Source organism: Hippoglossus hippoglossus, chromosome 15 (assembly GCF_009819705.1).
Source record: "Hippoglossus hippoglossus isolate fHipHip1 chromosome 15, fHipHip1.pri, whole genome shotgun sequence".
NCBI lineage: Eukaryota > Metazoa > Chordata > Actinopteri > Pleuronectiformes > Pleuronectidae > Hippoglossus > Hippoglossus hippoglossus.
In genome coordinates, this window is record NC_047165.1 from 13,926,828 (window position 1) to 13,953,632 (window position 26,805).

A 26,805-nucleotide genomic window follows, 5' to 3' on the forward strand; every position below is an offset into this window, starting at 1 on the left:
GTGAGTAGAGCAACTGACTGTACCAATTAGTTTAGTAAATGTGTGATAATTGGCCTCTAATGATTCTTAATTGACCTGGCAGGAATCAACCTTTGAGCTGTAATGTGTGTGTGTGTGTGTGTGTGTGTGTGTGTGTGTGTGTGTGTGTGTGTGTGTGTGTGTGTGTGTGTGTGTGTGTGTGTGTGCGCGTGTTGGTTGTGCTCGTGTTTGATTACTTGACATGACTATATTCAGTGAGTGAGAATACGTCATCACATTTCACAAAAGGGCGTCATGTGTAGTTAACACTGTGACGTGTTTTCATGGTCCAACGCAGGACTCACACATGTGCGTTGGCATCTTCAACAGAAGCTCCGCTCATTCACTTTAAATGGGGTGACACCGTGACAGCATTGGAGCTCTGTTGCGTCGCGTTCACGCAACAGCAGAGACACCAGCCAATCAAATCATATTCAAACACATTCTCTGGGACTCGTTAATCAAATCAGGTTAAATACAGGTCCCGTCTGGCATCAACTGTCAAAATGTGTCTGGAAAGAGGAGGCAGAGGCAGCTGGTGATTCCGGTGTGTGTTCATCTGTAGCTTCGCATTGACAGCGAGCACAAATGTTCACACATGCATACGTGTGCGTCCAGCATTACACTTTTGCAAATAGCCGTATATCTGCCTAGTAAGAGTTGACCTGAAGCATAACAGCAAATCCAAAGAAACCCTAAGTACTCATCTTACATGTTTTATCTGCCAGGACCACCTGTGTACAAAAAGCATGTTCAAATTGTACTTATCACTATATCATTGAGCTGTTACGATACTATTAAATAATTCACACACACTGTTCAGGTGCAGAGGCCACTCCATTTGTTCACCTCCATTATTTCTACAGGACCTGTCTTGTGCTCTGAATCAGGGGCTCATGCTGTTAACACCTGCAATCTAATTCCAGCAAATCAATACTTGGCACCATTTGTTTACTTACTGAACAACAAAATTCATAACCAATCCTATTACAGGCCAGAACACTAAATCAATGAAGTACACACTCAGGTCTGAGCCCTCAGTGGTGGCAAACTGGCCCAATCAGAAAACAACACCTAGCTGTAAATGGTCATCATAGTACACACATACAGTGCATACAAGCTACATACATACTTACATAGTATACCGTCATTATAATACACAAATTATTTAGAATGGCACAATCTAAAGACATTGCTGTGAAAATTAATGCAGTAATATTTTTGTTTACATCAATATAAATATGACGATTTCTGTATTCTGTTCTTGACGTTTACTGGATTTATTTTTGTTTTTGTAAAGAAATGTGATTATGGAGTTAATATCTGACTCTTTCCACGCCATGTGGTCCTCCATCATCGGGTCATCTTCATCTTCACCATCATCATCTTCATCTAAACCTCCTTTTCCTCCTAATCCTCTTATTCTTCTCCTCTTATACCATCCACTGATAGTTGAACAGATTGTAGTGAGTGCAGAGCATTGTCACGATACCAAGTTCATGACTTTCATATTGGACCTACCTGTATCTCCATGCCGATCCTGAAATTATATCAAAGTAGAGGTTGTCACTGCAGCCTATGTTTAGTGTGGGAGACGGCTCACAATGTTTAAATCTTGACCTAAGACATCTCAGGCAGGGAGATGTTTGTTGAAATGATAAATGAAATCCATACTTTTACTGGCACAGCAGTTTATGTGCCACTCCAGCAATTAGACAGTGGTACTTTGAATGGATAATTTAATTCATCCGATTTAGAATTTGAATGATTCAACACAAACCACACTTGCTGTGTTTGACTCAACAGTTTTGGTGAGACATCATTTTTCCAATGAATAAATGCAGGAGAAGGACTCTAATTTAAAAATTATAGGACGTCTGGCTACAATTGCGGCGAACTGAACAACTGGAACAAAATCATCCTCCAGAGCGAGAGCAGCAGATACTCGAAGACATCAAAATGTCACTAATCATCGAGTCGAAATGTTTTCACGTCTTGCTGCTTTTGCAGATGTTCGCTGAGAGGAAAACAGCAGAAAAGTAGTTTATTTTTGAGCCATCTGTGCAGCATATCAGAAAATGTGCCTTGACAGAATGATGCGCGGCCATTTCTTTTATTTGCTGTGACCTTGTTGCACATGAATCTGCCCGGTGGATTCCGGCAGCAGTGCACCTCTGTTGAAGAATATTTAATTCGTATTGATCCAAAATAAAAAAAATAGGGCTGCACTGTTTTATATTTACAACGCAACACGTTAAACAGGGGCTAACAAAGTCACAGCAGATACTGTCGATAAATTGAGCTCATGAGGCTCCTGACATGCATCTCCTTTTGTATAAGATTAAACAAACAGTCAGACTAGGTTTATTAACAATTTGACTTGACTTTGTAGAGATTAATCAAAGACATCTGGGCAATTTAGAGCATTAAAACGCCCTTAATGAGAACTGCAGGCCAATCACTGTGACCTACACACAGCGCTCCCCGGGAAAGTGTATGGGGATTACTTTGGCTGCATTACTCCAACTGAAAGTAATATATCCTCCATTACAGTCCAGGTTTGATGGAGAATTCGAACGCACTGCGAAAGGGATTAAACTGCTATGATTAATCCAGAATCCCTCAGGAAATTAAACAGATAAGTAGTGGGTTATAAGAATGCAGCTTACTTGAAAGGAAATCCATTTTATATGGCCTCGCACATAAACCCTGGTATTACTAGATTTACAGCTCCTGCATGTACATGCAAAAGGAAAGAAAAAAAACAGGCATAATGGCGAAATTAAAAACTTCTTCCACTTTTACAATACCCTTAATTTATTTTTTTTGCACCACTCACAGCTCTCCTGCCCTCATGGCTTGTGTTTTCAATTAGGAACCTCTAATTCAATTTACACCCCTTGTACCTCCGAAGTGAATTATACCAGGACTTTTATTTAGCGTTGTTTTTTATTGGACTGACACTAAATTTTGATTAGCTTTCAAAACCTGCTGTTGTTCCAATTGTATCCGCAGAGTGTTAAAATGTTATTAGCTTTTCATTAAGGGGGACTTGTGTTTGTGATTGAATAGAAAAAATGAAAGACTGAATGGAGAGGACTGTGAAATATACGTCCAATTCCCATATAGATTTTAATTGCTGAGTCCGTGGAAACTAATACGTCCATGCCATATGCTTAATATTGTATTTTTATGGATCAGATGCTAACCAGTTATAAAATGTAGACTGGACATGCTGTGTAGAATAATGGATTAACAACCCACAGCACAGAGATGGCGTTTCAGCTATTAGGCATTTTTTTGTTCTTCCATCAAACCTATTGACTTCTAACAAACAAACAAAGTGCTTGTAATGGAGATGTAACCATGAATGGGCATCTTTTAATTAGATCCTTGGTTTGCAGTAACTTCTGTGTTTGCTTAATGTGCTGAATAACTACCTACCTCCATTTTAACACCTTTTTATTTTCCTTTTCTTTTCCATTGCAACCGCAACAAACAAGCTTTCCTTTCCTTTCTTGCCCGGTCCTCTCTCTTTTTTGAATACAATTATCAAATCAATACAATGACCCATAGCAAGGTTCAGATTCATGCTTTCCAGTTGTTTTGGAAACAGTATCCTGACCTGCAGCTGCTGAGCCCCCGTGTCAGCAGGAACCTATGGAACAGCTGTCTGTGGGACTGCGGTCGCTGAAGACATGACAGGTCTTCATGAAGCCTGTCCTCCAATGTGCGAACGACAGACCTTTTGCTAATTGTACCGTGTGCTGTTTGTGTCACAGGGGGACCTGGGGGAAGCCGGGCCGACAGGAAACCTGGGACATAAGGTAGGAGACTCACATAGAAACTCAGTGAGAGCGGTGGGGTTCAGTGCATTGGCCTCAGCCCCCCCTTGGTTCGCTCTATGCTGGCCACAGTTTTCCAAAAAAGTTGAAGAAACCAATTATGTTAAAACTAACTTATTGATTTATTTCAACAAATAAGATAAAAAGTGGGTCAGAAACAACTTACCTAACCCGAGGTCTTGATAAACGTGTTAACTTGTGCCATAATTCAGCAAACTCAGACACACACAATATTCAGTTGTTCAATATCTGTCTGGAAGCTCTGTTTCTTTTGGATGGAGTGTTTAACTCATTTTGTAACCATGTTCAACAAGGCTGTGTGGGCTTTCAGAGCACAGTCTAGCTGTTGTATCTAAAAGTGTCTTTGGAGTTGCTTTGCCCTGTGATTGACATGGACTCACTTGGAATCTTAACTTTCAATGGTTTATTTTTCCTTTTGATAAAGTTAGTTTGAGTCTTAAAACCATTTTTGGTTTGTTGCCTTTTTTTCGGATCCAGTGAATAGCAGGCGGCTCTATATATTTTTTTTCCCATTGAGTGATTTATGGAGTCTGTCAGTGCCCTCTTCTGAGATGATTTTCTAACATCACTGGATTAAATCATTGGCTTGCCTTGTGTTGACCCCCTCAAACCAGCACAGACAGCAAAGCAATGTCAAAATCAAATTAAACCAACAAATGGGTGCCTGCTCTGCTGAGGGGAGGGTTGCGCTGCTGCAGGGACCTGACTTTACTCCCGAGCGATGGGGGCTTCTGGCTCGGCTCGGGGGGGCCCCATTGGACACAGTTGGCAGTCTTCCTGGGTCGGAAGCCAGAAATGGATCATGTCCTCGTCGCTGTAATAGCATCTTCTACGGGATGGTCTGGCCGTCTGAGTCGAGGGGGGGGGGGGGGGGGGGGGGGGGGGGGGGGGTTGCGATCCTAGTGTGAAGTGTCTCAGTAATTCCCCCCCTTTGCTGTTGGGTGAAAAACAAATGACTTGCATTGCTCAATGCGTGTTTGAGGCAGCATGTAACTGTCTCCTCAGACACACAGCGGAGGTGAGGAGTGAAACGTGGAACATTGCCACAGAGTCCAGACACTTCAATTGTGAGAAAAATGCGCATTTCTTAAATGGAAACTTTCAGACTTGCCAAGTGCTGTTTGGTGTAATTTATTTTTGCCATTACCACCCTGAAGAGCCGAGGAAATTGCCACATGCAAATTATGGTTTTCTAGAATAACAACTCTGCGGCTTTCATACCGTGTGATATTGTCATCGGCAAGATAGTTGACAATCAAGCGCAGCCTCTTGGACGTGTTGATCTCTTTTAGTGAGGGGGGGGCGGGGGGGCAGGTCCAGTCACAAGGTACCACCACTTGATGTAATGCCAGTATGTGGGTGTAGCTTCCATGAGCTTCAGTGAGAATGTCCTGTAGTGTTTTAATGAAAGACAGAGTGGAGGATTATGAGTCTGTTATTGGAAATAAATGAGGAAAACACATTTATCATAGATATTTAATGGCCTATTTGAGATATAAATTGCACTGTAGCTTGCTGTAGAAGTATCAGTGTTATATATATAGGAGCATTCCTGGATGGCTTAATCCTCAACCCACTGGAGATGTTGACATATTTGCTCATGACCCTTGATACATGGAATACGGAACAACACTTAATGGCACCGCTCTCACCACCGCTGCTCTCCCAGATGAGGTTCAGGAGGCGGCTAAAGCTCTTTCGTTACACAACAGCGCACAAGGAAAGTCTGCATCAGGAGCGGGAGCAGCATTATTGATATGATGCTAATTCACAGCAACATGCTTTATGGTATTTTACACCGGCGCTCACTGCCTTGTCAATAAAGCATTTTTATTTCATGAAACCTGTTTATCGTGCGAGTCACCGCATCTTTTGTTGCGTATGGAATATGAGTGTGTTTTCATATCATTTTTACACCTATTTTTTTTTTTTTTAATCTATAGACATATGGAAACATGTTCAGTACAAATTGAACAAGGCACCTCCAGCTGAAATCGTGCCTTCGGACAAATCCAAGACAACCACTGTTTCAGGTTCCTCTGGTAGCCTGATGCAGCTGTCGATATTACAGGAGCTACGATATGATCGACCTTGGACACTTTACTACGGCAGTTTGCTTGAGTTTTACGGGCCAGCTGAGGTCATGAAACTGTATAGGTTACACTCTTGATAACGGAGCCAGCAAGTTCCGAGACCTCTCGCACATTTCTGGCAGAGCGTGTGGAAAGTGAGGGGCTGGGTAGCTTGAGAAGAATCAGCGATCGGGAAGATATTTGTAGAAATAAGCCTGTAAGAGGTTATATTTGTGGAAATAAGCCCCAAACAGCTTATTCCCTGACTACATATAATCTTATGCATGCTATTGACTGAAGCTGGAGCTGAAACGATGCAGCGAGCTCGCGAAGCAAACAATGTGGCAGTGAATTTATATCTGATTCCAAATTATGGTTTTTGTATCTGTACCAATGCAGTGCAAATGTGTTGCTCTTTGCTCAGAGCCCAATTTGAAGGAGCTGTGAGTTGTAGAGTTCAGGATTGAACTTAATTGCACCAATGAGGTCAGGACAAAAAGTTCCAGATAGTGTCACCCTCCTTAGCACAGTTTAACTCACATAGTTACTGGAGCTGCATTTAGAAGATTTCTTTTTTTTTAACTGTCAACATGGCACATGATGCTTTATGTGGGTCACACGGTTGCCCTGGTTGTATATTAGGGTTTGTGTTAGTGTTGACAATTGTTGTAACCACAATTTTTTTAAGAAGATGATATTAATGCAACTAAACAGGTCTTAAATTTGCATTTCTTTTAGGGTACTTTTTTAAAATCTCAAAATACTGTAATTCCTTTATGTTTAGGTGAGTTTATATAGAGTAATGGAAACATTTAATGTAAACATGTTTGAATGATATTTGTTATCTTCTATAATTAGTATCGAATCATCTATAGCTGATAAAATCAGGATATTTTCCTGACATTTTCCAGAGTATGTGAAAAGCAAATGTCCGCCCCAGATGCTCTGGACATCTTCCGTTTATTTAAGCCTCCTTGTGAAATGTCTGGGGAAAATGTTCTAGTGAGCCAATGTGAGAACAGGGCAGGAATATTTACGAAAAATGTACAGCACACGAGTGGATCTGTTGATGATGATTCATCATGGGATGGACACAAAACTTGAAGAATAAAAATATAGATGAAAAAGAGGTGGAATACAGGATCTTCCTTATACTCTCGCCTTGGAATTTATACATTGCCTGAGTGATTCTAAAACTGCTTAACAGGAAAGTAGAGTTAAAAGTTCCAAATTGTTAAACGCCACGGGGAGTTAAAGAGGGAGAAGAATCAAGTGGGAACTTCTCAAGGGTCCTCACGTTGCTTTTTAACTTTCAATCTTGTCATTGCAGGGAGAACCTGGATCAGAAGGGCAAAAGGGAATCGATGGGGAGAAGGTAAGTACTACTCTCTCCAGCAGACATATATTCCATACATAGCACATCAGCCAGATCTAGTTTCGTCAGGGAATCAATTCTTATAGGCTTTTCATTTTCTGTGTGATGCCCTGGGGGTAGGAGTGAAGCCGTTTTTTCCCCCTGTGTGGCTGTTTCCAGGTGCCTGTCATATCTGAAGTAGATCTAAGTGTGTTCTAGGCCGCAGTGTCCTTCTGCAGTGAAATTAATTGATATGTACGCTACCATAGACCCGGCATACTAATGGACTAAACTCATTTTTTAAATTACTGTAAGTCCCTTCTCTGTCATTTCAGGTTAAACTTTATTGCATGCTCTTAAATCCGCTGCCGTGATGAAACTAATAAATGCAATCTACAGTCAACCACAACAAAGGCACCAGCAAATGATATGACAACTTTTTCTTGAAACAAACCCCCCCCCCCCCCCCCCCGGCTGAAATCAATTATATATTTTGCGCAAACGTTGAAATTTAGGTTATTTATAAAGTCGGTAAAAAGGCTACGTGCCTTCGCCTGCACGTCTCTCAGCTCCTCAACTCGTGAATAATTCTCTCTATCGCTCAACTTACACTTTGACAAGCTCTGTGCGGGACGGCCAGGGACCACCGAGTCTGTCTTCACTCTAACACAATGTCACAGGTCAGTCAGCGACATTCACGTTTATAGGGCTGGCCCCGCTGTTGCAGTGCAGCCAAAAAATTCTTAATCAACCTTAATGCATATCTCAAAATATGGGCAAGCATTTTTAGGGGATTGTGCCCTGACAGTCCTTGGAAAGACCTTGAATTTGATGTTTAAGATGAGTGTGGGAACTCTGGTTCGAACTTAATTAAGATTCCTCTGGGATGCTGTTTCGGCCACAAGCAATTGTGCACATTCCTTAAAAAAGTATTAGCTGAATAAAAAAAAGGCGTTTTATGTTGTACAGCATTTGTTTGCCCACAATGGCACAATCTCAGTCGATGGCTGTGCAGATGGTCAGTTTAAAGAGGCTCAATAAAGGGACTCCTTTTCATCGCCATCTCCCCCTTGAGTCGACAAACAGCTGCCACAGAAAGAACGCCTCCCTGCAGGCTGCGGACCTGCACTCTGCCCAAACAGTGGAAAAACCAGGAGCAAATATTAACAGATCAAGCCAAAAGGTTATTGACCTATACTAGTCAGTAAAGAGCTTGGTTTTATTAAAAATGATTATGAGGACATTATTATATGATCTGTTGATTCAAAGCTACTGGGAGACTTTGGATAGTTGTCACAATATAGTGAAATGAATTATTTATTAGAAATACAGTCAGTCTTTTGTTGAGCACTGTCTAATATATAAAAGGAACTAGAGGGGAGGGGATAATGAAACCTTTAAATCATAATGGTTTGAGTACAGTTGCCTGCAAAGCTCGAATAATTAATTTGACCCCTCAAACAGTTTGGATTAAATTGTGTGTTTTCCATCAGACTTCTGCTATCCACTGACGTATGAAAATGTAATTATTTTTGTTATGCCTCTGCACTGACGACAGCTTTGACATTATGTTTTCTGATTGTACATCGTTCCGTCCCATTCTGCCATATCTCAGAAACACCTGGAGGGAATCTCTCCAAATTTGGCAAGAATGTTCACTTGCACTCAAGAATGAATTGATTCAAATTATTCCCAGAAATATATATATATGTATTCCAAGGGGTGACGAGAAATGCTTTTGTCATGATAATGGTATTTGATGATTACTGAGAATCAAATGTAGTCTACTGTTACAGCACATTTCAATGGAGAGCTGTAGAAAGCAGATAAACATGGAAGGATATGCTCCTTTCATAGATTTTGTACTGGTTCTTTAGTTATTTTCCATATCCTATCTACCCTGGATTATCATATAAGAAATCCTAGATGATTTTAAGCACGCAGTAATCCAAGTCTAGTTTGTTATGAAGGAAGAAAAAGAGAAGAAACAGAGTTAATTAAATTTGAAGGTTATAAACTCCACCGGCATGGCTGTCTTTGTTCCATGGTAAGTTGCTATTGGCAACTTGAAGAGCCAGTTGATGTCATATATACATTTGCATATGAAGGACACGATCAAGTTTAGTGGCCAAGAACTCTTGAAGAGATTGAGACCACCTAACTGGAAATGAACTCCGTCCACGTGGAGGAAGAAGAATGAATGTACATGATTCCGTGTGTGCTTTTATTCGCGGATTGGAACTGGGGCTAAGGCAATCAGGAGGAAGGAGTGAACAGAGGTTGTTATTTCTTCACTCTCTGCTTCACCCTGAGCTCCAGTGTAATGGACATCAGTGGCACATGTAGTGGAATCAGCTGGAAGCTCGTTCAGTATGAAGAGCCTGACACTGTGTTGCTTAACGCTTTACCGAGAGAAGAAGCTGCTTTAAAACCGCTAGAATCATCAAGTTCATGTCAATTGAGAATGAACAAGTTGGTGCATTACTTGTACGAATGTAGGGATCTATTAGGCGTATGGACAACATGATCATCAGACCACAGTACAAATCTGTGATGTCCACATATTGTTAAAGTGCATTTGCCAGCAAATATTTAGTGTGGTTAGCATAACATTGTTTTCATGGTCTTTAGGACTTTCCAGAGTTGTCGGTTGTGAGGTATAATATCACCAATGATCCATCCATTCATACTGCCTATCCTTAAAGAGTTGCAGGGGGGCTTGAGTCAATCCCAGCTGACATTGGGTGAGAGGTTCTGGAAAGTCTGGTCAGGTCTATGTATCAATTTGCCGTCAATAATCAGAAATTTTTTTTTTTATCAAGATGCTTTGACCAATCATATCCATCCGCTCCCTCAAAGCTGCTTGCATATCAAAACATCACTATCTTCTCCAACTCTGTGTGACCTGCACGCCGATCTGGTCTCAAACCATGTTTTCTTCAGGGCGACGGCAGGAGAGGCGTCTTTTTTTTCTTTCTTTGTGCTTCCCACATGGTGCACTCTCTCCTACATGACTCTGATAGATCTCCTCCAGAGACTTCTCACGCTGTGCCCCAAAGAAACAAGGAGAAGTTAAGAAATCAGAAATATTTCTGAAGCACCACTTCTAGCAGGCTTGTTTGACCATCATCACACACAGGCCATTATGGAATAATCAGGGACATTCAGTTATTGGCGGGTCTGGAACTTGCGTAGCTTAGCACAAAGACAGCTAGTCTAGCTAAATTAACAATGAAAAAGATACTGTAGCTTGACAGCTAACAAACCACTTACTGATATACTACTCTATTTAAAAATAGAGCTGTAGAACTAAGGTTAAACATGTCCTGATCTGTGTTTGTAATGAAAGCAGAGCGAGGACACTGATACATTTTCTTGTGACACTGAGTAAGACGACGAGCAACTGTGCTTCCTGAAATGTTCGACCTCTGTTAAAACGATTAGAATGATTTAATCTGTTTGTCCCTAAATGGAAATCTCCTTTTCATATAAAAAAAACAAACATATTTCAGCTGTTTCAAGTCAAGACATGAAATAGACAACATTTTATTTTTGACTTAAGTGTTTTTATTCGCAAATATTTCCAACATAAATTTCATCCACGTATCACAGTTTTTAACACATTACATTTGCTTTGTACACACACTTAAATTCGGAGGAAACCAAAGCAATTAAGGTCCAATGCAGGTTCCCCTATACCCACGAAATTAAACTATGATGGGGTCATCTCTGTAAGTAGATGTACATATGCTTATAAGCTAAGTTAGTGAATTAAATATTGCTCTGTGTCTTTAAATGCTCCCATCAAAACATATCATTTACCATCAATTACAGTAAAATGTGGTAATTACGTTCCTTGTGTGTATTTAAAGGGTGAAAATAGAGTAAGTGAGGAGCCAGGTCAAGACCCAGTGTGAGGATTAGCAGAAAAGATTTAATTGTAAACAAATGAAAGACTTACATGTTGTGCACATAAACTTGCCTGATGATTTGACTTCACATATTTACTGCGACTCCCAGACTCTATTACCCGATCTGTCCCTTCCCTGCAATTAGCTCATATTCCATTTTTAAAACTCGTATGTTATTTAAGGCTGGAGTGGACACCGGAGAAGCCAGAATTCTACGTATGAGCATGTGATCTAGTGTCATTTTGCAGATATGCTTCCTATGGGACCAGAGGGGGTGCACGGCGTGTTATCTTGTGGGGGTAATCCAAGTTACATGTTCGGCTGAAGAGTGAAGCGTCTTAGGAAAAGGAGTCGACTGACACTGGTGGAACCCGATAGCCTCCGCACAGGAGGATCTCTGACAGTGAACTCCGATATCCTCACACCAGAGCCCATTGTTTAGGTTACCTTGTATATTTATTCAAAGAGGGTGATAGACATTCCAACAAGCTACTCCCTGATTACACTTACGCCACACTGTACGAGGCGGCATATCGCTGAGCAAATGGAAAAGTCACAAAAGGCATTCCCTGCCGTAACCTCCCTGGCATTTGTAGGCCGACACTCAAGATATCCATGTTACTTAGAGATCCTGTTCCGCGTAGCTTTAAAGGCCTGTCATTCAGTATAACAACACTTCCCCACGAGAATGTCCTGAATACTTAGCACATCTACTATTTTAATTTAGCACCCCCCCCCCATCCCTCCCCAATAGGCCAACCCTAGATAGCAGTGATTAAATTGTGTACAGTAGCTAAAACTTGCAATCGTTCTACCTCCTTGTCAGACAAGGGGCCCGACCTGCAGCCGCTCTGCTCGGTAAAAGGTATAAGGAAACATAATTAGACTGCATTTGTACATCCCCGCTTCCCTGGCTCTGTTTATTTGCTTGCTTTAGTCGTCTTGGGCTGGGGAGCTGCCAGATTGTCTTGTGGCCCCACCGCTACAGGAATGACAAGACACAGTGGTGTGTGTAATTAGCAGGCGAGTGTACACAGCTCCCCACAGTGTTCTGACCTCGTGCTGCAGCAACGACAGCCACACAACCGGCAGCAGCCTATTCCCAGCCCCTTCTCTCCCTCATTCATCCTTACGCCGGGAATGCAACAAAGCCCACTGCTTGCAACAAAGGCAAACAATACACCCAGCTCCTCCAGTCGGTATCTCCCTCTATGACACTGTGCTCCTGAATTGGGCCTGTGGGCTTATGGCGGAGTCTATTAGACAGAGGGGCAGCATCTTAACTAGGGGATGGAGAAAAGAAAATCACTTTTCCCTCAAGGGGTCGTTAGATGTTTCCCACCTTAGGACCGTCATGACAAATATTAGCATACATCATACTTGAATAATTTACTGTTGGTCAGCTGAGAATATTTAAAGCAAAGTAGTAGATCAACATCCCAGGCATTGCTACAGCCACTGTATATTCAGCCTTTTAGATTTTTTACATGAAGATTGTCTCATTCCTCGGTTTATAATAAAAAAAAAAAAATGTAATCATGACATTTGCCAAAACATAAATGTATAAGTATAGATGAAAACATGCGTATATAGTCTTCTAAAAAGTAGTATGTCATTATTATCAATGGCATCGTTTAAATATACCATCATAACAGTGATCATACCAGCCATGATGTTTGACCACATGTAATCCTCTCTACTCATCACTACACTATTACATGAGTGCATGACACATACATACATGTCATATCTATGTGTGTATGTATGTATATACTGTACTTACATATATATATATTTTAAAAACAGCCTCTGTGGTTGTGGTCCCACCTCAGTACGTGTCTCCAGGACCATGTTTTGAAGAGAACAATATCAGATATATCAAAAATGTATTTGTGTATTAATGGTTTACGGTGACAGATGTAGGTATTTTAAGTAATTCGAACCAAAACTGGTTATTGTGTGCTTGTTAAAGATGTTAAACAAAATACTCACCACCTTACACCCGTCTCTCCCAGTTGCATTATGGCAGCTCCCTGTCAGCACTGTAAACATATTGTCTTGTGTCTGCAGCAGAGGAGGAGCTGGGGAAGCGGAGTTCACTTTGTAACAGTGATGTGAATTATATAACATTAAATATTTATGACTTATAACACAATCCTAGATAATTACAATATTTAGTAGTTCCAACTTAAGTATGACAACTCTTGCCATTGTTATTTTAGGATGCACATCCTGTGTATGGACGGTATCTGTGGGGCCTCATTTGCACCAATTTATTATAAAACTCAAAACTTTTGTTGAACTTAGTGTGTTTTTTAGAACAGTGGTCCAATTTTTGTAAATCAGTATAATTCATTAAAATGACTCTATAGACTGAGTCAAGCCCCACTTCAAGTGGAAAGTAAAAACACACATTTGAATAACACAGAATGCATGATGTCAAAACATGCTCATATGTATTTGTCTATATCTGCTGTGCCTCATGTCAGGCCGGCGTTTCATTTGTGTACGCCACTGTCCTCCAGTGTGAATCCACGGTACGTCATTGACTGATTCTAGTGGCAATACAATGCCTTGAGAATGGGGTTTGAATTGCAACCCACTTTTTCCCAATGTCCTACGTTTCACCACACGAGTGTGGGCCAGTTTGGTTCGACTCGCTGCTCATACATCCCAAAAAATACATCTGAAGGTTGTGAAGTTCACTGACGCTGTTTGTAATTTATTGCAAAAGAAACATGATAAGAAAATGATATGCAGAAGTCTAAAATCCATTCACCTGCTATAGGGAAAAACAATAAATAATGCGAATGTAAATAACTTTAATGCTGCTGGTACAGTATATTTCATTTCAGGGATCTCTATTTCTGTTTGTCTGATATATGTACAGCAGGATGATGTACTTTCTTGTAACAATCCCTACGACTGTGTGATAGAGACTTTGCAGGAATGGAATTTGTGTGTTAATGATTGGAAACGCGAGCAGTCCCTTCCTCAATATAACGAGAGAAAACACCACATAATGACTGAAGAGTCACAACAACAAGGGAAGAAGTTGATATTACAAGACGCTTCTCGTCATCATAATGACACAAGATCTCCTTATTGCAAAAGTGGTGGCGAAACTCTTGCAAGATTAATCGAACGCGCGGTGCGGAGTTGACAGAACCCCCGAAGCTGTTGACGTCCTTGTCATCAGATGAGCCTTGTACCCGCAGCTCGGGTTCGTAACTCACGGGGAAATTTGCTTGTGGATCCCCTTGTGTCACATTGCCTCAGTGTAGTGGTTAAGCTGTCGATTTAAATAAAGAGCGGGGCTCTGGAGTGCGGCCATGAGACAGCCGCCCCTATTATTGACAATGTGCCTAGGCTGAGGGTCCATTTGGGATACAAACTGATAAAATCATGACATTATGACTGCAACTCATCGACGAGCGTTTTTTATCTGGCGTTTCCATATAGGTGCGACGCTTCCACACCAGTGTCGCTGTGGCTTGTGTTTTTGAAATGGTGCTTAACACGCGGCTTGCAGGGAACGGGCAGTGGATTTGTCATGTCTCTGGTGGAGCCAGACTTAATGTGATAAGAGTAGGTAATCATCTTCTGCAGATATATAATTGGCTATTAATAGCCTTTCCATCTCTAAATTTAACCGTGACAAATTATTGTATCTCTGAGTCATTTTACAAGCGCCTCACACCAACCCCCTTTGTTCCCGCTCCCCCCCCCCCCTAACCTGTTTCAAAGAGTCGCTGCTACTGGCCCAAATATGTCATACCTAACAGGGCTCGCTGCAAATTTAACCTGTCAATATGTGTCAAGCCTCATTCATCAGCTGGAACTCTTTATCTCAGCTGTCCTCCGTCGTTCACGTTTCACCGCAGAGAGGCTTGACTTTGCCCTGAGCGTGCAGAGTTCAGCTCCCACCCCCAGGTCCAGTGCTGCAAGGTGTAAAAGCAATGACAGCCCGCTGTCCTTGCTCAACCTAAGTGCATCGGGGGGGGGGGGGGGGGGACGGACGGAGGAGGGGTGTGGGGGTGAACACGGTGCAGCCAGCTGATTGTGAACCTCTCGGCAGGGTTTTTTTGTACATCATGTAGTGACTGATGGACATGTTCTGCTATTTTCTCATTGACCGGTTGTGACAGGCATGAGAATCTCACACCTGCATGACATACTTGTGTTCTGAGAGTCTACTGACATACAGTAACACGTGCTGGGTTGTCATTATTTCTTAACAACTTTGAACCAGTCGTTCGCAGTGAAAATAACAAATATTTAAACTATTGTATATTTTCTTGTTCCCAGGGTCTGAAAGGTGACCTGGGGCCAATTGGTCCAGTTGCTCCCAAGGGAAACAAAGTGAGTGAGTCTGGGCTCGACAGAATTACGACACTGTCATTTTTCTTTTCCTTCATTAAAATAGATCATTTGCTTGACTTGCATGAGCTGTAATCCCAGTCCCAGTAACGTATGTGCCCATCTGTTCAAAGTGCTGCTGTGACTGCTACTCCAAACATGGCCTCATAGAGAATAGTGTTATTGCTATCATGATTTATTAATCCTTCACTGCTGGTCATATACACTTCTGTCCCGACTGATACAAAGTATATGTGTGTGTGTGTGTGTGTGTGTGTGCAAGTGTGTGTGTGTGTGTGTGTGTGTGTGTGTGTGTGTGTGTGTGTGTGTGTGTGTGTGTGTGTGTGTGTGTGTGTGTGTGTGTGTGTGTGTGTGTATAGACTGTATATAATGATGTACGACGTGACAACTGACCAAAAGTGAAGCCAAAGTGTCTCGATCGCTGCCTGGTGGCTGACTGGCTGCAGTAATGGTCATAAGTCCTGCCTCATCCATGTTAGTGGATGGGACATGGACCAAACGGAAAAGTCAAAATACACGTTAAAAATGTTTTGTTTTTTTCCAAAAATGGTTTCTTTAATTAAGTTCTTATCACTCTGTTCGTGTTCATTTTTCCAGTAGTTTTGCCTCTAATTAGTTTTTGCTATAAAAACGCCGCCTTTGTATCTGGGATGTTTTGGCTTCATTTCTGGATATCGGGAGGAAGTGGAGACACGTCGTCTATGGAGCTGATTGATGTATTTATGTATTATGATTGCAACACTTTCATAAATGTGTCACATACAGTAGGTTTCATCGTTATTTTACATTAATAGATGTTGTTGTTGTCCCTGGACAGACATTACAAAGTCACGTGAGAAACTGAACATGAGATTAAAGTGACAGAGTTCACCTGAGATTTAAACTGCTGGGAGCGAGAGAGAGACATGTTTTGATGCAAAACCTTGTTGTTATCTGCAGCTTTTTTTTTATTATTATAAACTGTTCGCTGACATGATAAGATTAAGTGTTGTTGCAATACAGAAAATATCGCTCTCCTCAAACTTTTCTTTTAATGCCACAGCGGGATTATTTTCCCACGTATGAGATGAAATGTATTCTCCTGTAATTAGTTGCCATATCTCCTGCTCTTTTATTTCTCCTCCCTTATTGGGACTTTTTGTGTGTGTTGTTGTTGTTGTTGTTGTTGTTGTCTTTTGGTAGAACTCACCGCATAATTGTAGGTGCAATGCTCCGTCTGCCAGCCTTGAAGTTATAATGAGGTCTGTGTGTTTCTGTGAAGACAACAGAGAATCACAGCGTATTTTATCCGATTTTTCCGGATGGGAGGGTGGGGGTGGGGGGGGGGTGGGGGGGGGGGGGGGGTGTGGAGAGAAGGTTTGTTTGTATTGAAACTGACAAAGGGAGGCAGAGTTGGAAGCACAAAAGTAATGAGTCCCCTGAATATCCCCTAGCAGGCATATTTTAGCTGTGACATTCATTTAGACAAGAAAATGGATATGAACTACAAGCACATTTCTTTTCTCCTTTCATCTACATCTGATAAAAAAAAAAACTGTATTGCCAGGTGTAAAGTCCATCGATTCTCACCCCGGTGCTTTGTAAAGTGCTGTGGTGAAAAGGTGAGAGGATGTTGGACAGTGATGTGTGAGTTTTATCTGAAAAGACCCCAAAAAAAAAAATAAGCGAGGAAGTGAAAAGCGTGTGCGATCATTGCTTACACTGGCGTCAAAAGACTTCCACTTCTCTCCTTATATGACTTTTTTGCGGCTGCCTTTATGTCACAGGCACCAAACAATGTTATCATACCTGTCCATTGTTAACACTGCAGAGCTTTTACATGATCTAGCGCGGCTGTGTTTATTTTAAGGCCTGTCACATTTAATAGCGGCGGCCCACCTGCCAGTCGCCTGACGCTGTGAAAGTCATCAGACAGGCTTCATTTCACGACATACTGTAAATATCACTTAATGGTCCTGTGTAGCACAGAGAACACATGTTGAAATATTACAGCTATGCATAATCACGCTTATTTTAAATGACCTTCGTTTTTTTTGTTTTTAATCACACAACGAGCCTTTGGGCCGGATGTTTAAATGTTTAGATGTTTAATTCATTGTTCCATCGCACGCAGTATGTTCAGAGAACGTTGCAAAAGTTTTTTTGAGTTTTCACTATTTATTATCCTTCACAGGGTGATGTGGGTAAGCCTGGAGCTCCGGGGCTGCCTGTAAGTTCACTCTATTTCATTTACATCTCATTATGCCGTCTGTACATGTGAGGACATTCAACGAGCCGAGCTCGGAGTGTGAAGTGTGACCCTGAAAAAGGGGCTGGACAGAGATCTTTGTAAATATCACAGCCTCTTGGCCGACCGGGTACGCGCAACCGTGTTAAAGCGCCTTGCCCACAGAGATGGAAAGGGAGGCACTCAGGTGAGGAGCCTCTGTGTCACATTTCCATCGCTTGGGAGCGGGTCAAACAAGGAGCAGATAGACAGGGCTCAGTGGCCGTCCTCGCGTGGGCCAAAAAGGATAGGGATGAGCAGCCGGGCAGAGAAGAATGGAGCTGCGAGACTTCTGGGTGGGGGGGGGGGGTGGAGGTTGACAGGTAGTTGCTGGCTGTATCCTACACGGGGGAGACGTGTACTTATTGGGTAGGTGGCTGTCCCTGCAGACTTCTAGCATTTACAGACACCCCCGGGGGAAGAACCGCATCACGCTTTGTGTATTTCTATCTTATAATTGGACAGGCTGCACCGATGCTGCTCCTGTGGTCCAGAGGACAGAGACCATAAATGTACTCATCTCAGTGCACACACAAATTGAAGGTACATATGTCAGCAGTCAGCATGTACTCGCAGAGGCTCGCATCGCCAACCTATCAACACGTACAGCGAACGTGCGACGCCAACCGCACGCGCATTTGGGAATTGACGGCTACTGGAGGTTTAAGGTATACTGCGGGTGGTTAGCTAATTATGTGCGCATCACGAGGGGATCGGCCTGCCAGTTTGAATCAGCGCCGGAGTGATACGAAAACTGTGTCCCACTGCTTCTGCCTCGTCCTTTTTATGTCACCAAAGTGCTCATGATACCCTCAGAACACTGCCACCGTCCCTCAGCTACTCTCTAATGCTATTTTTAAGGACAAGCAAAAATTTCTCTGACTGGAAAACAAGTTGAAAAGTTTCCCATCACGCCAGTAGGTTTGCCGAAGGCAGTGTGGACCTGCTGCAAGGGCTTAATATCCAAGGTCAAAGCTCTGTGCTCACAGCCAACAAGAAAGCACTATTGTAAAAGAATAGCAACAAACGTATTGAATTTATTAGGAAAAGAACAGCAGGGAGACTGAGATAAGTTTTTATCTGAGCAGTCGCTCATATGCTGTTTTCAGACATGAACTTTGCCTTTCACACATGTGCAACGCAGCAGGAGATTTTCAGAGGCAATCACAACAACAGAAACCTGTCCAGAACATTCAGGTGATGGGTGGGACACGAGGCAATAATTCAGAGAGTGTGTGTTTTTGTTTGCGACACCGCCGTCGGCCAATCCTTGTCACCAAAAAGCTCTCGAATCTTGTTATCTTTCCAAGTTGCCGTCTTCGACAGCATCCTCTACGTGTATGACACCTTTTTTCATCCTGACATATTTTTTTTATTCTTTTTGCATTTGTACATTTTGCATCAGTTGTGTCGTGTCAATGTTAGCAGCGTCATCCTATTTGCTCACAGGGAAATTTCTGGACATTTTTCTTGCTGTTTTCTCACATTGGTTGCCTCAAACATCTTACATGGGGGGGGGGCTGGCAGGAGAAAAGTTATGGAAAATTCTCACATACAGCCCATTTTGAAAGTTTCAGGAAATGTGTGTGAGCTCAGTGGATGTCTGAAAGCAGCTTCAGCCGCAGCTGCAATTACCTCAGGACCGTCAGCCTCCCCGTTAATAGTGTTTTTCCCCTCTTATTATTTCGTGCGAGGCCGCCGACTTACGTGATGGACAGTATGTTGTGAATGTCCATTTCTGCAGCTGTTTCCGAGAAAAGTCAACAGCGTTTGACTTGTGGATGCCAATTGAAAGAAGACACCAATTATCTGGCTCGTATTTGAAAGGCGAGATGTCGTATGTGGCCTTGTATCCATTTTGTGGCCCGGTTGACAGACGACTCTGTCTGCCCTTTTCTGACAGTGGCCAGCAGGGTGTCTGGGGAGTTGTAATAGTCATGCCCTAACTTTTCTCAGGGTCACTGCGGCCAAGGATAATTACTGTTCCTCATGACCAATTGTTTTGCTTGCCTGTAGCTGTCTAGTATTGTTAGACCTCATATGAATCATGTGCAGTGTGTCTTCATGCTGACTGACATGTTATGTTTGCTTGTTTGTTTGATTCCCAGGTTGACAAAGAATGTCTCAAAGGAGATCAGGTAATTTAACCAAGTTTATATTGTTCTTGCTGAAAACATCTAAAGTAATTTTTTGGGGGTTTTCTTGATAACATAAATCTTTATTTACCACACTCAGGGCCCTCGAGGTGACAGAGGAGAAAAGGTAAGAAATTAATCACCACATTTAAGGAGTGTATCTCATTTCTGTTTGTTTTCCTCGGTGGGATAAAGTGCACATAACATGTTCTCAAGCAATTAAGCTCAACTATTAGGTTCATCAAGCAATTATTGAAGCGCCATGAGCATATCCTCGCGCAGGAACTTCAAAACAAAATCACGGCTGAGCATATACCTTGATTAACTTGTTAATAGTTCTTTATTAAGATACTGTGTCGAATAATGGAATGAAGCTCTGATCAAGCGAGGCTGAAAATTGCCTATTAGAGAGAAGTCACCTAGAAACTGCTGTGAATACCCCCCCCACGATCTATTCATGCAATTTGAACTCAGCTCATCCTACGTTTCCTATCACTGCAAATAAGCCTGCTTGTTCTCAACTGGTCTGCGGATAACATTTGGCAGAAACATCTGTCTGCATCGGTTTCCGCACAGTCTCCCCCTACAGGGCCATATGCACGTGAATGTAGCACCAAATTCATTATGACACATGTCCTTTCTGCAGGGACTGGCCGGGGTGCCGGGTCAGCCAGGGGAGCCAGGCAAGGAGGGCAAAAGGGTGAGTAAACAGAAACCGTCCACTAGTTGTGTGGCCTGGCCGGTGGTGGAAAAGGCCAAACAGCAGCTGAGTGGCTGCTGTTGTTTTTTTTTTGGGGGGGGGGGAGGCAAAGAGAAAACATTGGCAAAGCAACAGGCCTGGAAAGAAGTGAAGGGGTAAGTGTGGCCCCTGTTGTAAAGTGTGACAATTAATGAAGGGGCTCTGTGGTCAATGGGTCACATGCGCTCGCAGTGGGACTGGCAGCACACGTGGTTGAGTCTCAGTGGGATGTGGTGAACAGTGTTTGGTTTTCTATGAGGGAGACGTCGCCTATTGAAATGTCATTTATGTATTTCTCACCTCTGACTGCAATATCTAAAAGTGGTCTGATTGACCACTCAAAGCACTTTACAGCAGGAGTCACATTCACCCTTTTACGCACACTTTTGTACAGCGCCTCTACAGGCATCTATTATACCATTCATACACTGTAGGTACTGCCGGAGCCGGGGATCAAACCGCCGACCTTCTAGTAGACAATCCTCTCCCCACTTACAAGTTTTGTAACACAATGCTTGAATCCAAAGTATATATTTACTGCACTATACTGAATTCAGCACAGCTTACTTTCAAAGGGTTTGTAGCATGAAACAGTCTCTAACAGTCTTTCTGGGAAAGTGTGAAAATACACCTTAATACTGTAGCTAAGAGGTTGAACACGTTAGATTCACGTACGTTGATGTGACATCAGTAATGTAGATGTTAAACCTTTCAGCACTGGGGTGGGCTGAGGATTGAAGGCATGTTATTGTTCCTTGACATCACAGCTGAGAGGCACTTTTCAGTGACAGGTGGAGAGAGTGTCTGTGTCCGACTCAATTGACTTGGGGTGAAACAGGCATTTTTAATTTTTTTTATGTCTGAGCCCAACCCGAGCCCCATGCACTTAATGTAAGCTGCACTTTGTTCCTGTTACACAGGTGCATGGTTATTGCTTGTTTTCCCCTATTACAGACACCTGCAGTGTAAAATATCTGCTAACTTGACCGACCCGACCTGAACGTGAATATTATGTAAAAAAAATGTGTCCGAACCAGGCACCGTTCGGGTATCCTGTGCTGTGATCAAAAATAATAAATACTAAATAATATTTAAGTCCTCTTCAGATGACTCCCAATTCCTGTTTGTTTTCTAGAGAATGCTCATAAAATGGAAAAAACATGTGGCTCCACTGCAGCAAACTATAAAATATATAGCAGCTCGAGCTGTGGAGAAACCATAAGTAGGTCAGGCAAATGCTCTTTTTCAGATTAAGCGAAGAGCCGAGATGATGCACAATACTCGAGACATCTGGACACAAGTATCTCAAGGATTCCACCCTTCTGTGCGCGAGAATTCGTTCAAACTCAAAACTTGTTCCAATAGCATTAACAATGCATGACCCATCATCGCTCGTGTTACTTCTCAATGGATCATTTCCCCACACAAAGTAGCAGAATCTATTGTCAGGGAAAGTATTCACAGTCAACAAAAGTGAGCTCAGGGGTTGCTGCAGATGGTTTTTTTTTCCCGATGCTTTTGTCTCTGTGCCTCATTAGCCGGGGGTGTTATTTTATATCTAACCTGACTCGAGGAGGGACCGAGCGTCGAAGGGACCGAAGTGTCAGAGGCATCAATTATGGCGTGCACTTTTCTGCCGGAAAAAACAGTTTTATGATGAATCTTTCAATCGTAATTGGTTCTGAGGAAATGGAAAGTCACGCCGTGTTTCATGTTGTGGCTTCTTGGTTTCCCTATACATAGTACTTTTTTTTCCCGCCGGTTATTTCTTTGAAGATTTTGTAGGTAAAACAACTATAGGGTTTTTAGACTGGCCCCTTCAGACTCTCTGCTGTCGATCCTGAAGACACAGCTCTTGGTCTATTAATACCCTGTCTTTGATGGCCGGCTGACTTCATGGTGACTGTTAATGTGCTAAGGTTTCTGCTTATTCTTAGCTCCGGGTTGTCACATGTGGCCTCAGAGTTGTTGACCAACCTGTGTTTCTACGGTTGGACGTTCCTATTTTAGGAAGGTGGACACATATCATTATCAGGGGCTAGCTCGTGGCCAGCCGATACAGCAAGAGACTCTCACCCAATTAGCAACTCTTGTCCACGCTGGCAACTCACCGGTTCCACACGGGAGCCGGAGCTGCGTGCGCGGGTGACGCAGAGTCTCCTGACGGACGCTGACCACTCCACGTATTTCACAGAACAGCCAGGAGTGGAAAGCTTTCACAAGGCCTCAGATTCAAGCCGGACCATCTCTCACACTGTCCACTTCAATTTATTGTTGAGGGGAATTCGACCACTCTAAGCCATTTAGATTTGCTTCAAGGAGACGTGGAGGACGTTGTAGCGAGGAGAAGAGGAATGATGCCATTTGCACTAATCCTCCTCCACAGCTTAAAGCAACATATGCAAGGGAGGATATCAAGGGCAGTCACACAACCCCTTCTGTGACCCCCATGTCTAACATTCACCGAGTCTTGATTTTATCTTATTACCTTGATGGATGCCTGGTTCAGTTAGTGGGGGACAGTCCAGCCGTGTCTCAGAATTTATGGGAATGTATTGCCCCCACATTACACATTGCCATTAATAGTGATGTGAATGGCTTGGTTTTATCCATTATGGATGGCATTGACACAGAATGGCAGGCAAAGAGTAGAACTTTGGGATTCAGCGGGAACATTACGGGCGGATCAAAAAGGAAGATGGGGAGCGCCAGTAAAAAAGAATATGGCCCCCTCGCTGATGGCGCCGCGCTAAAAAATTCATCAGGTGCTGTAATGATGTGCTGAGCTCCGTGTTGTCACTGTAGGCTGGCCCTGTCCTACACCGGGCTGAGGAGGTGAAAGACAGGCACGATGAAGTGGACAACCTTGGAATTTCTCGTTTTTTTCCCGTGTAGTCATTTGCAAGACGAGCGCTGTCGTGCTCTGCCTGATGCCCATCAACAAATATGAGGGGCCGCAGGATAAAAGTCTTTACATGCAAACAACTGATGTGCGATTTGGTGGAAGAAAGCATTACAAAAATACCAAATGACACAATTTTGCACGCTCAAAATAGGACAGAGAACCTACGCCTGGTCATTGCACTCTGCTTCCTTAAGACCAACATACGCAGGCTCGGTTGATTCATGTCCTGCCAAGTCCACCCGGCATACTCTGCTTCGGGAGCTGGCACAGGATCGAGAGTGGGTTTGATGCAGACATGGGTTCATCCCTTTGCAAGGCAGTATAGGTTCCGATGGATTAATAAATAATCAATTTAAGAAATCCCACATTACAAGGGGGGGGTCACGCAGTTTTAATCCATGCCTAATGCAACATTAAGCCTTATTAGCTGGAATAAATGTACCTGTATAGAAAAATAAGACCTCGCTAAATATGAGTCACCGACAAATGCCACATTGAATCTCTTGGTTTGCCATAGAAGCCCCTTGATGTCACACATAATGGAGAGGCATGTGTTCTAATGACATTTCTGGGGATTGTTGCATAAGCATTTTCTCTGCACATAGATTTCCTGAATTGATAAGCGATGCGCTTTTTTCTTTGATGCATTTCGCAGAGTGCAAATAACGTGAATGCAGAACATTTGAAATCACCTTTAATCAGCTGAGGGCCTCTGTGTCAAGGATTTCTCGTCTCCTGCTTGGGAAAAAGCGCACGTGTCTGACAGATGTGCGGCACAGTGTTTGTTCTTATTAGACATAGCCGTGCTAGTGCAGAGATGATGAAACCCCGGCAAGCCCTGGAGGAAGCAGAACACTGCAACTGCTCTGTACCAACGTGTTCTCTTCAAATGAATTATGCAGCGAAGATCCTCTTACTGATTTATTAATTTATTTATATCTAGTTAGTCTCTTAAGTTACGTTGATGAGAGTGAACAAGTTGGCACAGTTAGCAAATCAAATGGATTGGTAATAAACATGCAGGTGTTTTTTTCTTCCTGAGCACGAGACAAGGAGATTTCTTTCATCTTTGAGGCTCAGAACTTACCATCAGGTTTGAGCTGACGTTCTCAACCGTCTTTTGATTGTCTCTCTTATCTGTCCCGCGCTGCTGTTTCTTATATTAAAGTACAGCTGCATACCTCGGCTGGGGCCGGGGGTGGATGACGGTGCGCCACGTGAGGGGCCTGCGTCATATGTCAAGGAGATGAGAGAGAAAAGAAAGTCAAATTAGTCCCCAAAAAACAAAGCCCTGAGATGGCTGCTGTAGCTGGGCGACATGAGATGACCTCGTGGAGGGAGAAGTCATTAAAAGAGAGACTTCTAATCTCCGAGGAATCATTTTCTCATTAAACACTATGATGTGCCATATCAATACTACAAATAAAGGAATCCACACAGACTAATGACGGTTATTGAAGAAACATTACAAAGTGGAGCTGGAAGATACGCCGGGACTTTGATTTTGCTAACAGGTCATTCATCCCGCGTTGAATCAGTTCCCCCCCTCTCAGCCTTTGTGCGGTCGACTCACCATGGCCGCTAATTGCGGTGTCTGACACACCATTAATTATTTATTTCATCTTTTCATCCATTGTTCACTTTTGAATTTGTTATTAGGACGTAAAGATATTTCATGTTTTTTTCACAGGGATATGACAATAGTTGTTATGTAACAGATGGAGTACGCATTCAGTTCCTCTTACATTTGCTTTCATGTCTTTGCGGCATGGAGCCTAATGTTATATTAGTTTGCTTCGTTGTTGGTTGTTGGGTAAAAGCCAGTTCGTCACCAGAGACACTCTCCTCCAGTTCTATAGGAGAGACATCTATTTGTAAAAAGAGTCTCTGTCTTAGAACCTCTTCTGTTGTTAGATCATGTTCGTCAGCTGTCATCACTCCACGCCATGTGATAGCACGGTCCCAGATCAATGCATGTCAGTAATTGTAGCACAGACACACTTTAAGTTCTTCACGTGTGTCAAAAGTGAAAAAACTTTTTGAAACAACGAAACCAACATCAGCAACAGCTGCCCCGGACACTTTAAAGCGGAATGGAAATAATCTGTCAAAACAGCGGAGAGGATCATCTGTCTTTTTTTTCCGCTTGGCAACTGGACGGGCCCACGTTTCCAAAGGAGAGGGAGGTATTCTCTGTCTTTTGGGAGCAATAGTGGTGTTTACATTTTCCATTCATGCCCCGTGCTGAAAGACTGAGACAGCTGTCTGTACGTCCTGACCGAAGGCACAGGCATTTTCCTTTTCCATATCGTCCTCCTTTACCCTTGCTCTGACACATGTCTCAGTGGTTGTCTGTCCTCCGGGTGCTAAACTACCGGTCAACTGTTCTCTCTCAGACAAGTGAACAACTATGTAATCTCACCCCAGTCATTTTCTCTTCCGCCAACCTCTCGGTGCAATATACATTTCTGTGTGCTTGGCTTCATCCCGTTTAAATGACTAAACGTGTGTGGCCATTTAGCCGTTTGACTGGGCACCACTATCCAACTGGAACTGGTTGGCTTTAGACAGGTGCACTGAGGACAGAACATTAGTGTCAGATTAGATACATTAGCATTCATCTACTCTAAAACTAAATCTACGTAATCTCCATTGCACAGTTAATGGCTTTTGTCATTTAACCTAATTTAGCTTGAAAGCGTATGCTGTTCTCTGGAAACCAAATGCATGCTGGAACTGGAATTCAGATGCCTCTCCTCCACGGGGCCAAGCAAATGTTGTTTTGAGATAAATGAGCTACCACAATATATATATAATATTCATATTATATCAGATGGACTTGGCTCGGGTTCATTTTGATCCGTCTGTGTGTCTGCAGAGACACAAAACAGCCAGTGACAGTGATAGGGGAGGAGTGATGGTTCCGTTTTGCAGGGACCGGAGCTTTTGGCAGCGGTTTCCTGCTCCATAGGTGGAGGCAGACATGTACGGCAATACAACTGTAACAGGCGGTTGACCTCTAGCAGAGCACCTGCTGGGCGAGATTATTAAGTAACGAGTCCCCGGTGAGAATAGCAGCCTTCCTGCCAGAAGTTCTCCATGGGAGGCTGCCGCTGATTTGGGTGATACAGTAAATGCATGAAAACACTGCAGCTTTAG

General features: G+C 42.8%; 1 protein-coding gene across 4 annotated transcripts in view; it reads left to right on the forward strand.

Moving 5' to 3' along the window:
* Positions 1–26,805, forward strand: part of LOC117775060 (collagen alpha-1(XIX) chain) — a 101,530-nt gene that overhangs the window by 13,243 nt on the left and 61,482 nt on the right. For 2 of the 4 annotated variants that reach the window (XM_034607875.1, XM_034607878.1), the window contains exons 10-16: positions 3,801–3,845; positions 7,287–7,331; positions 15,530–15,583; positions 17,775–17,810; positions 19,976–20,005; positions 20,103–20,129; positions 20,649–20,702. In XM_034607875.1, the coding sequence (XP_034463766.1) occupies positions 3,801–3,845; positions 7,287–7,331; positions 15,530–15,583; positions 17,775–17,810; positions 19,976–20,005; positions 20,103–20,129; positions 20,649–20,702 (291 nt within the window). The remainder of the gene's footprint in view (positions 1–3,800; positions 3,846–7,286; positions 7,332–15,529; positions 15,584–17,774; positions 17,811–19,975; positions 20,006–20,102; positions 20,130–20,648; positions 20,703–26,805) is intronic. The other 2 variants (XM_034607876.1, XM_034607877.1) reach the window with 2 other exon arrangements.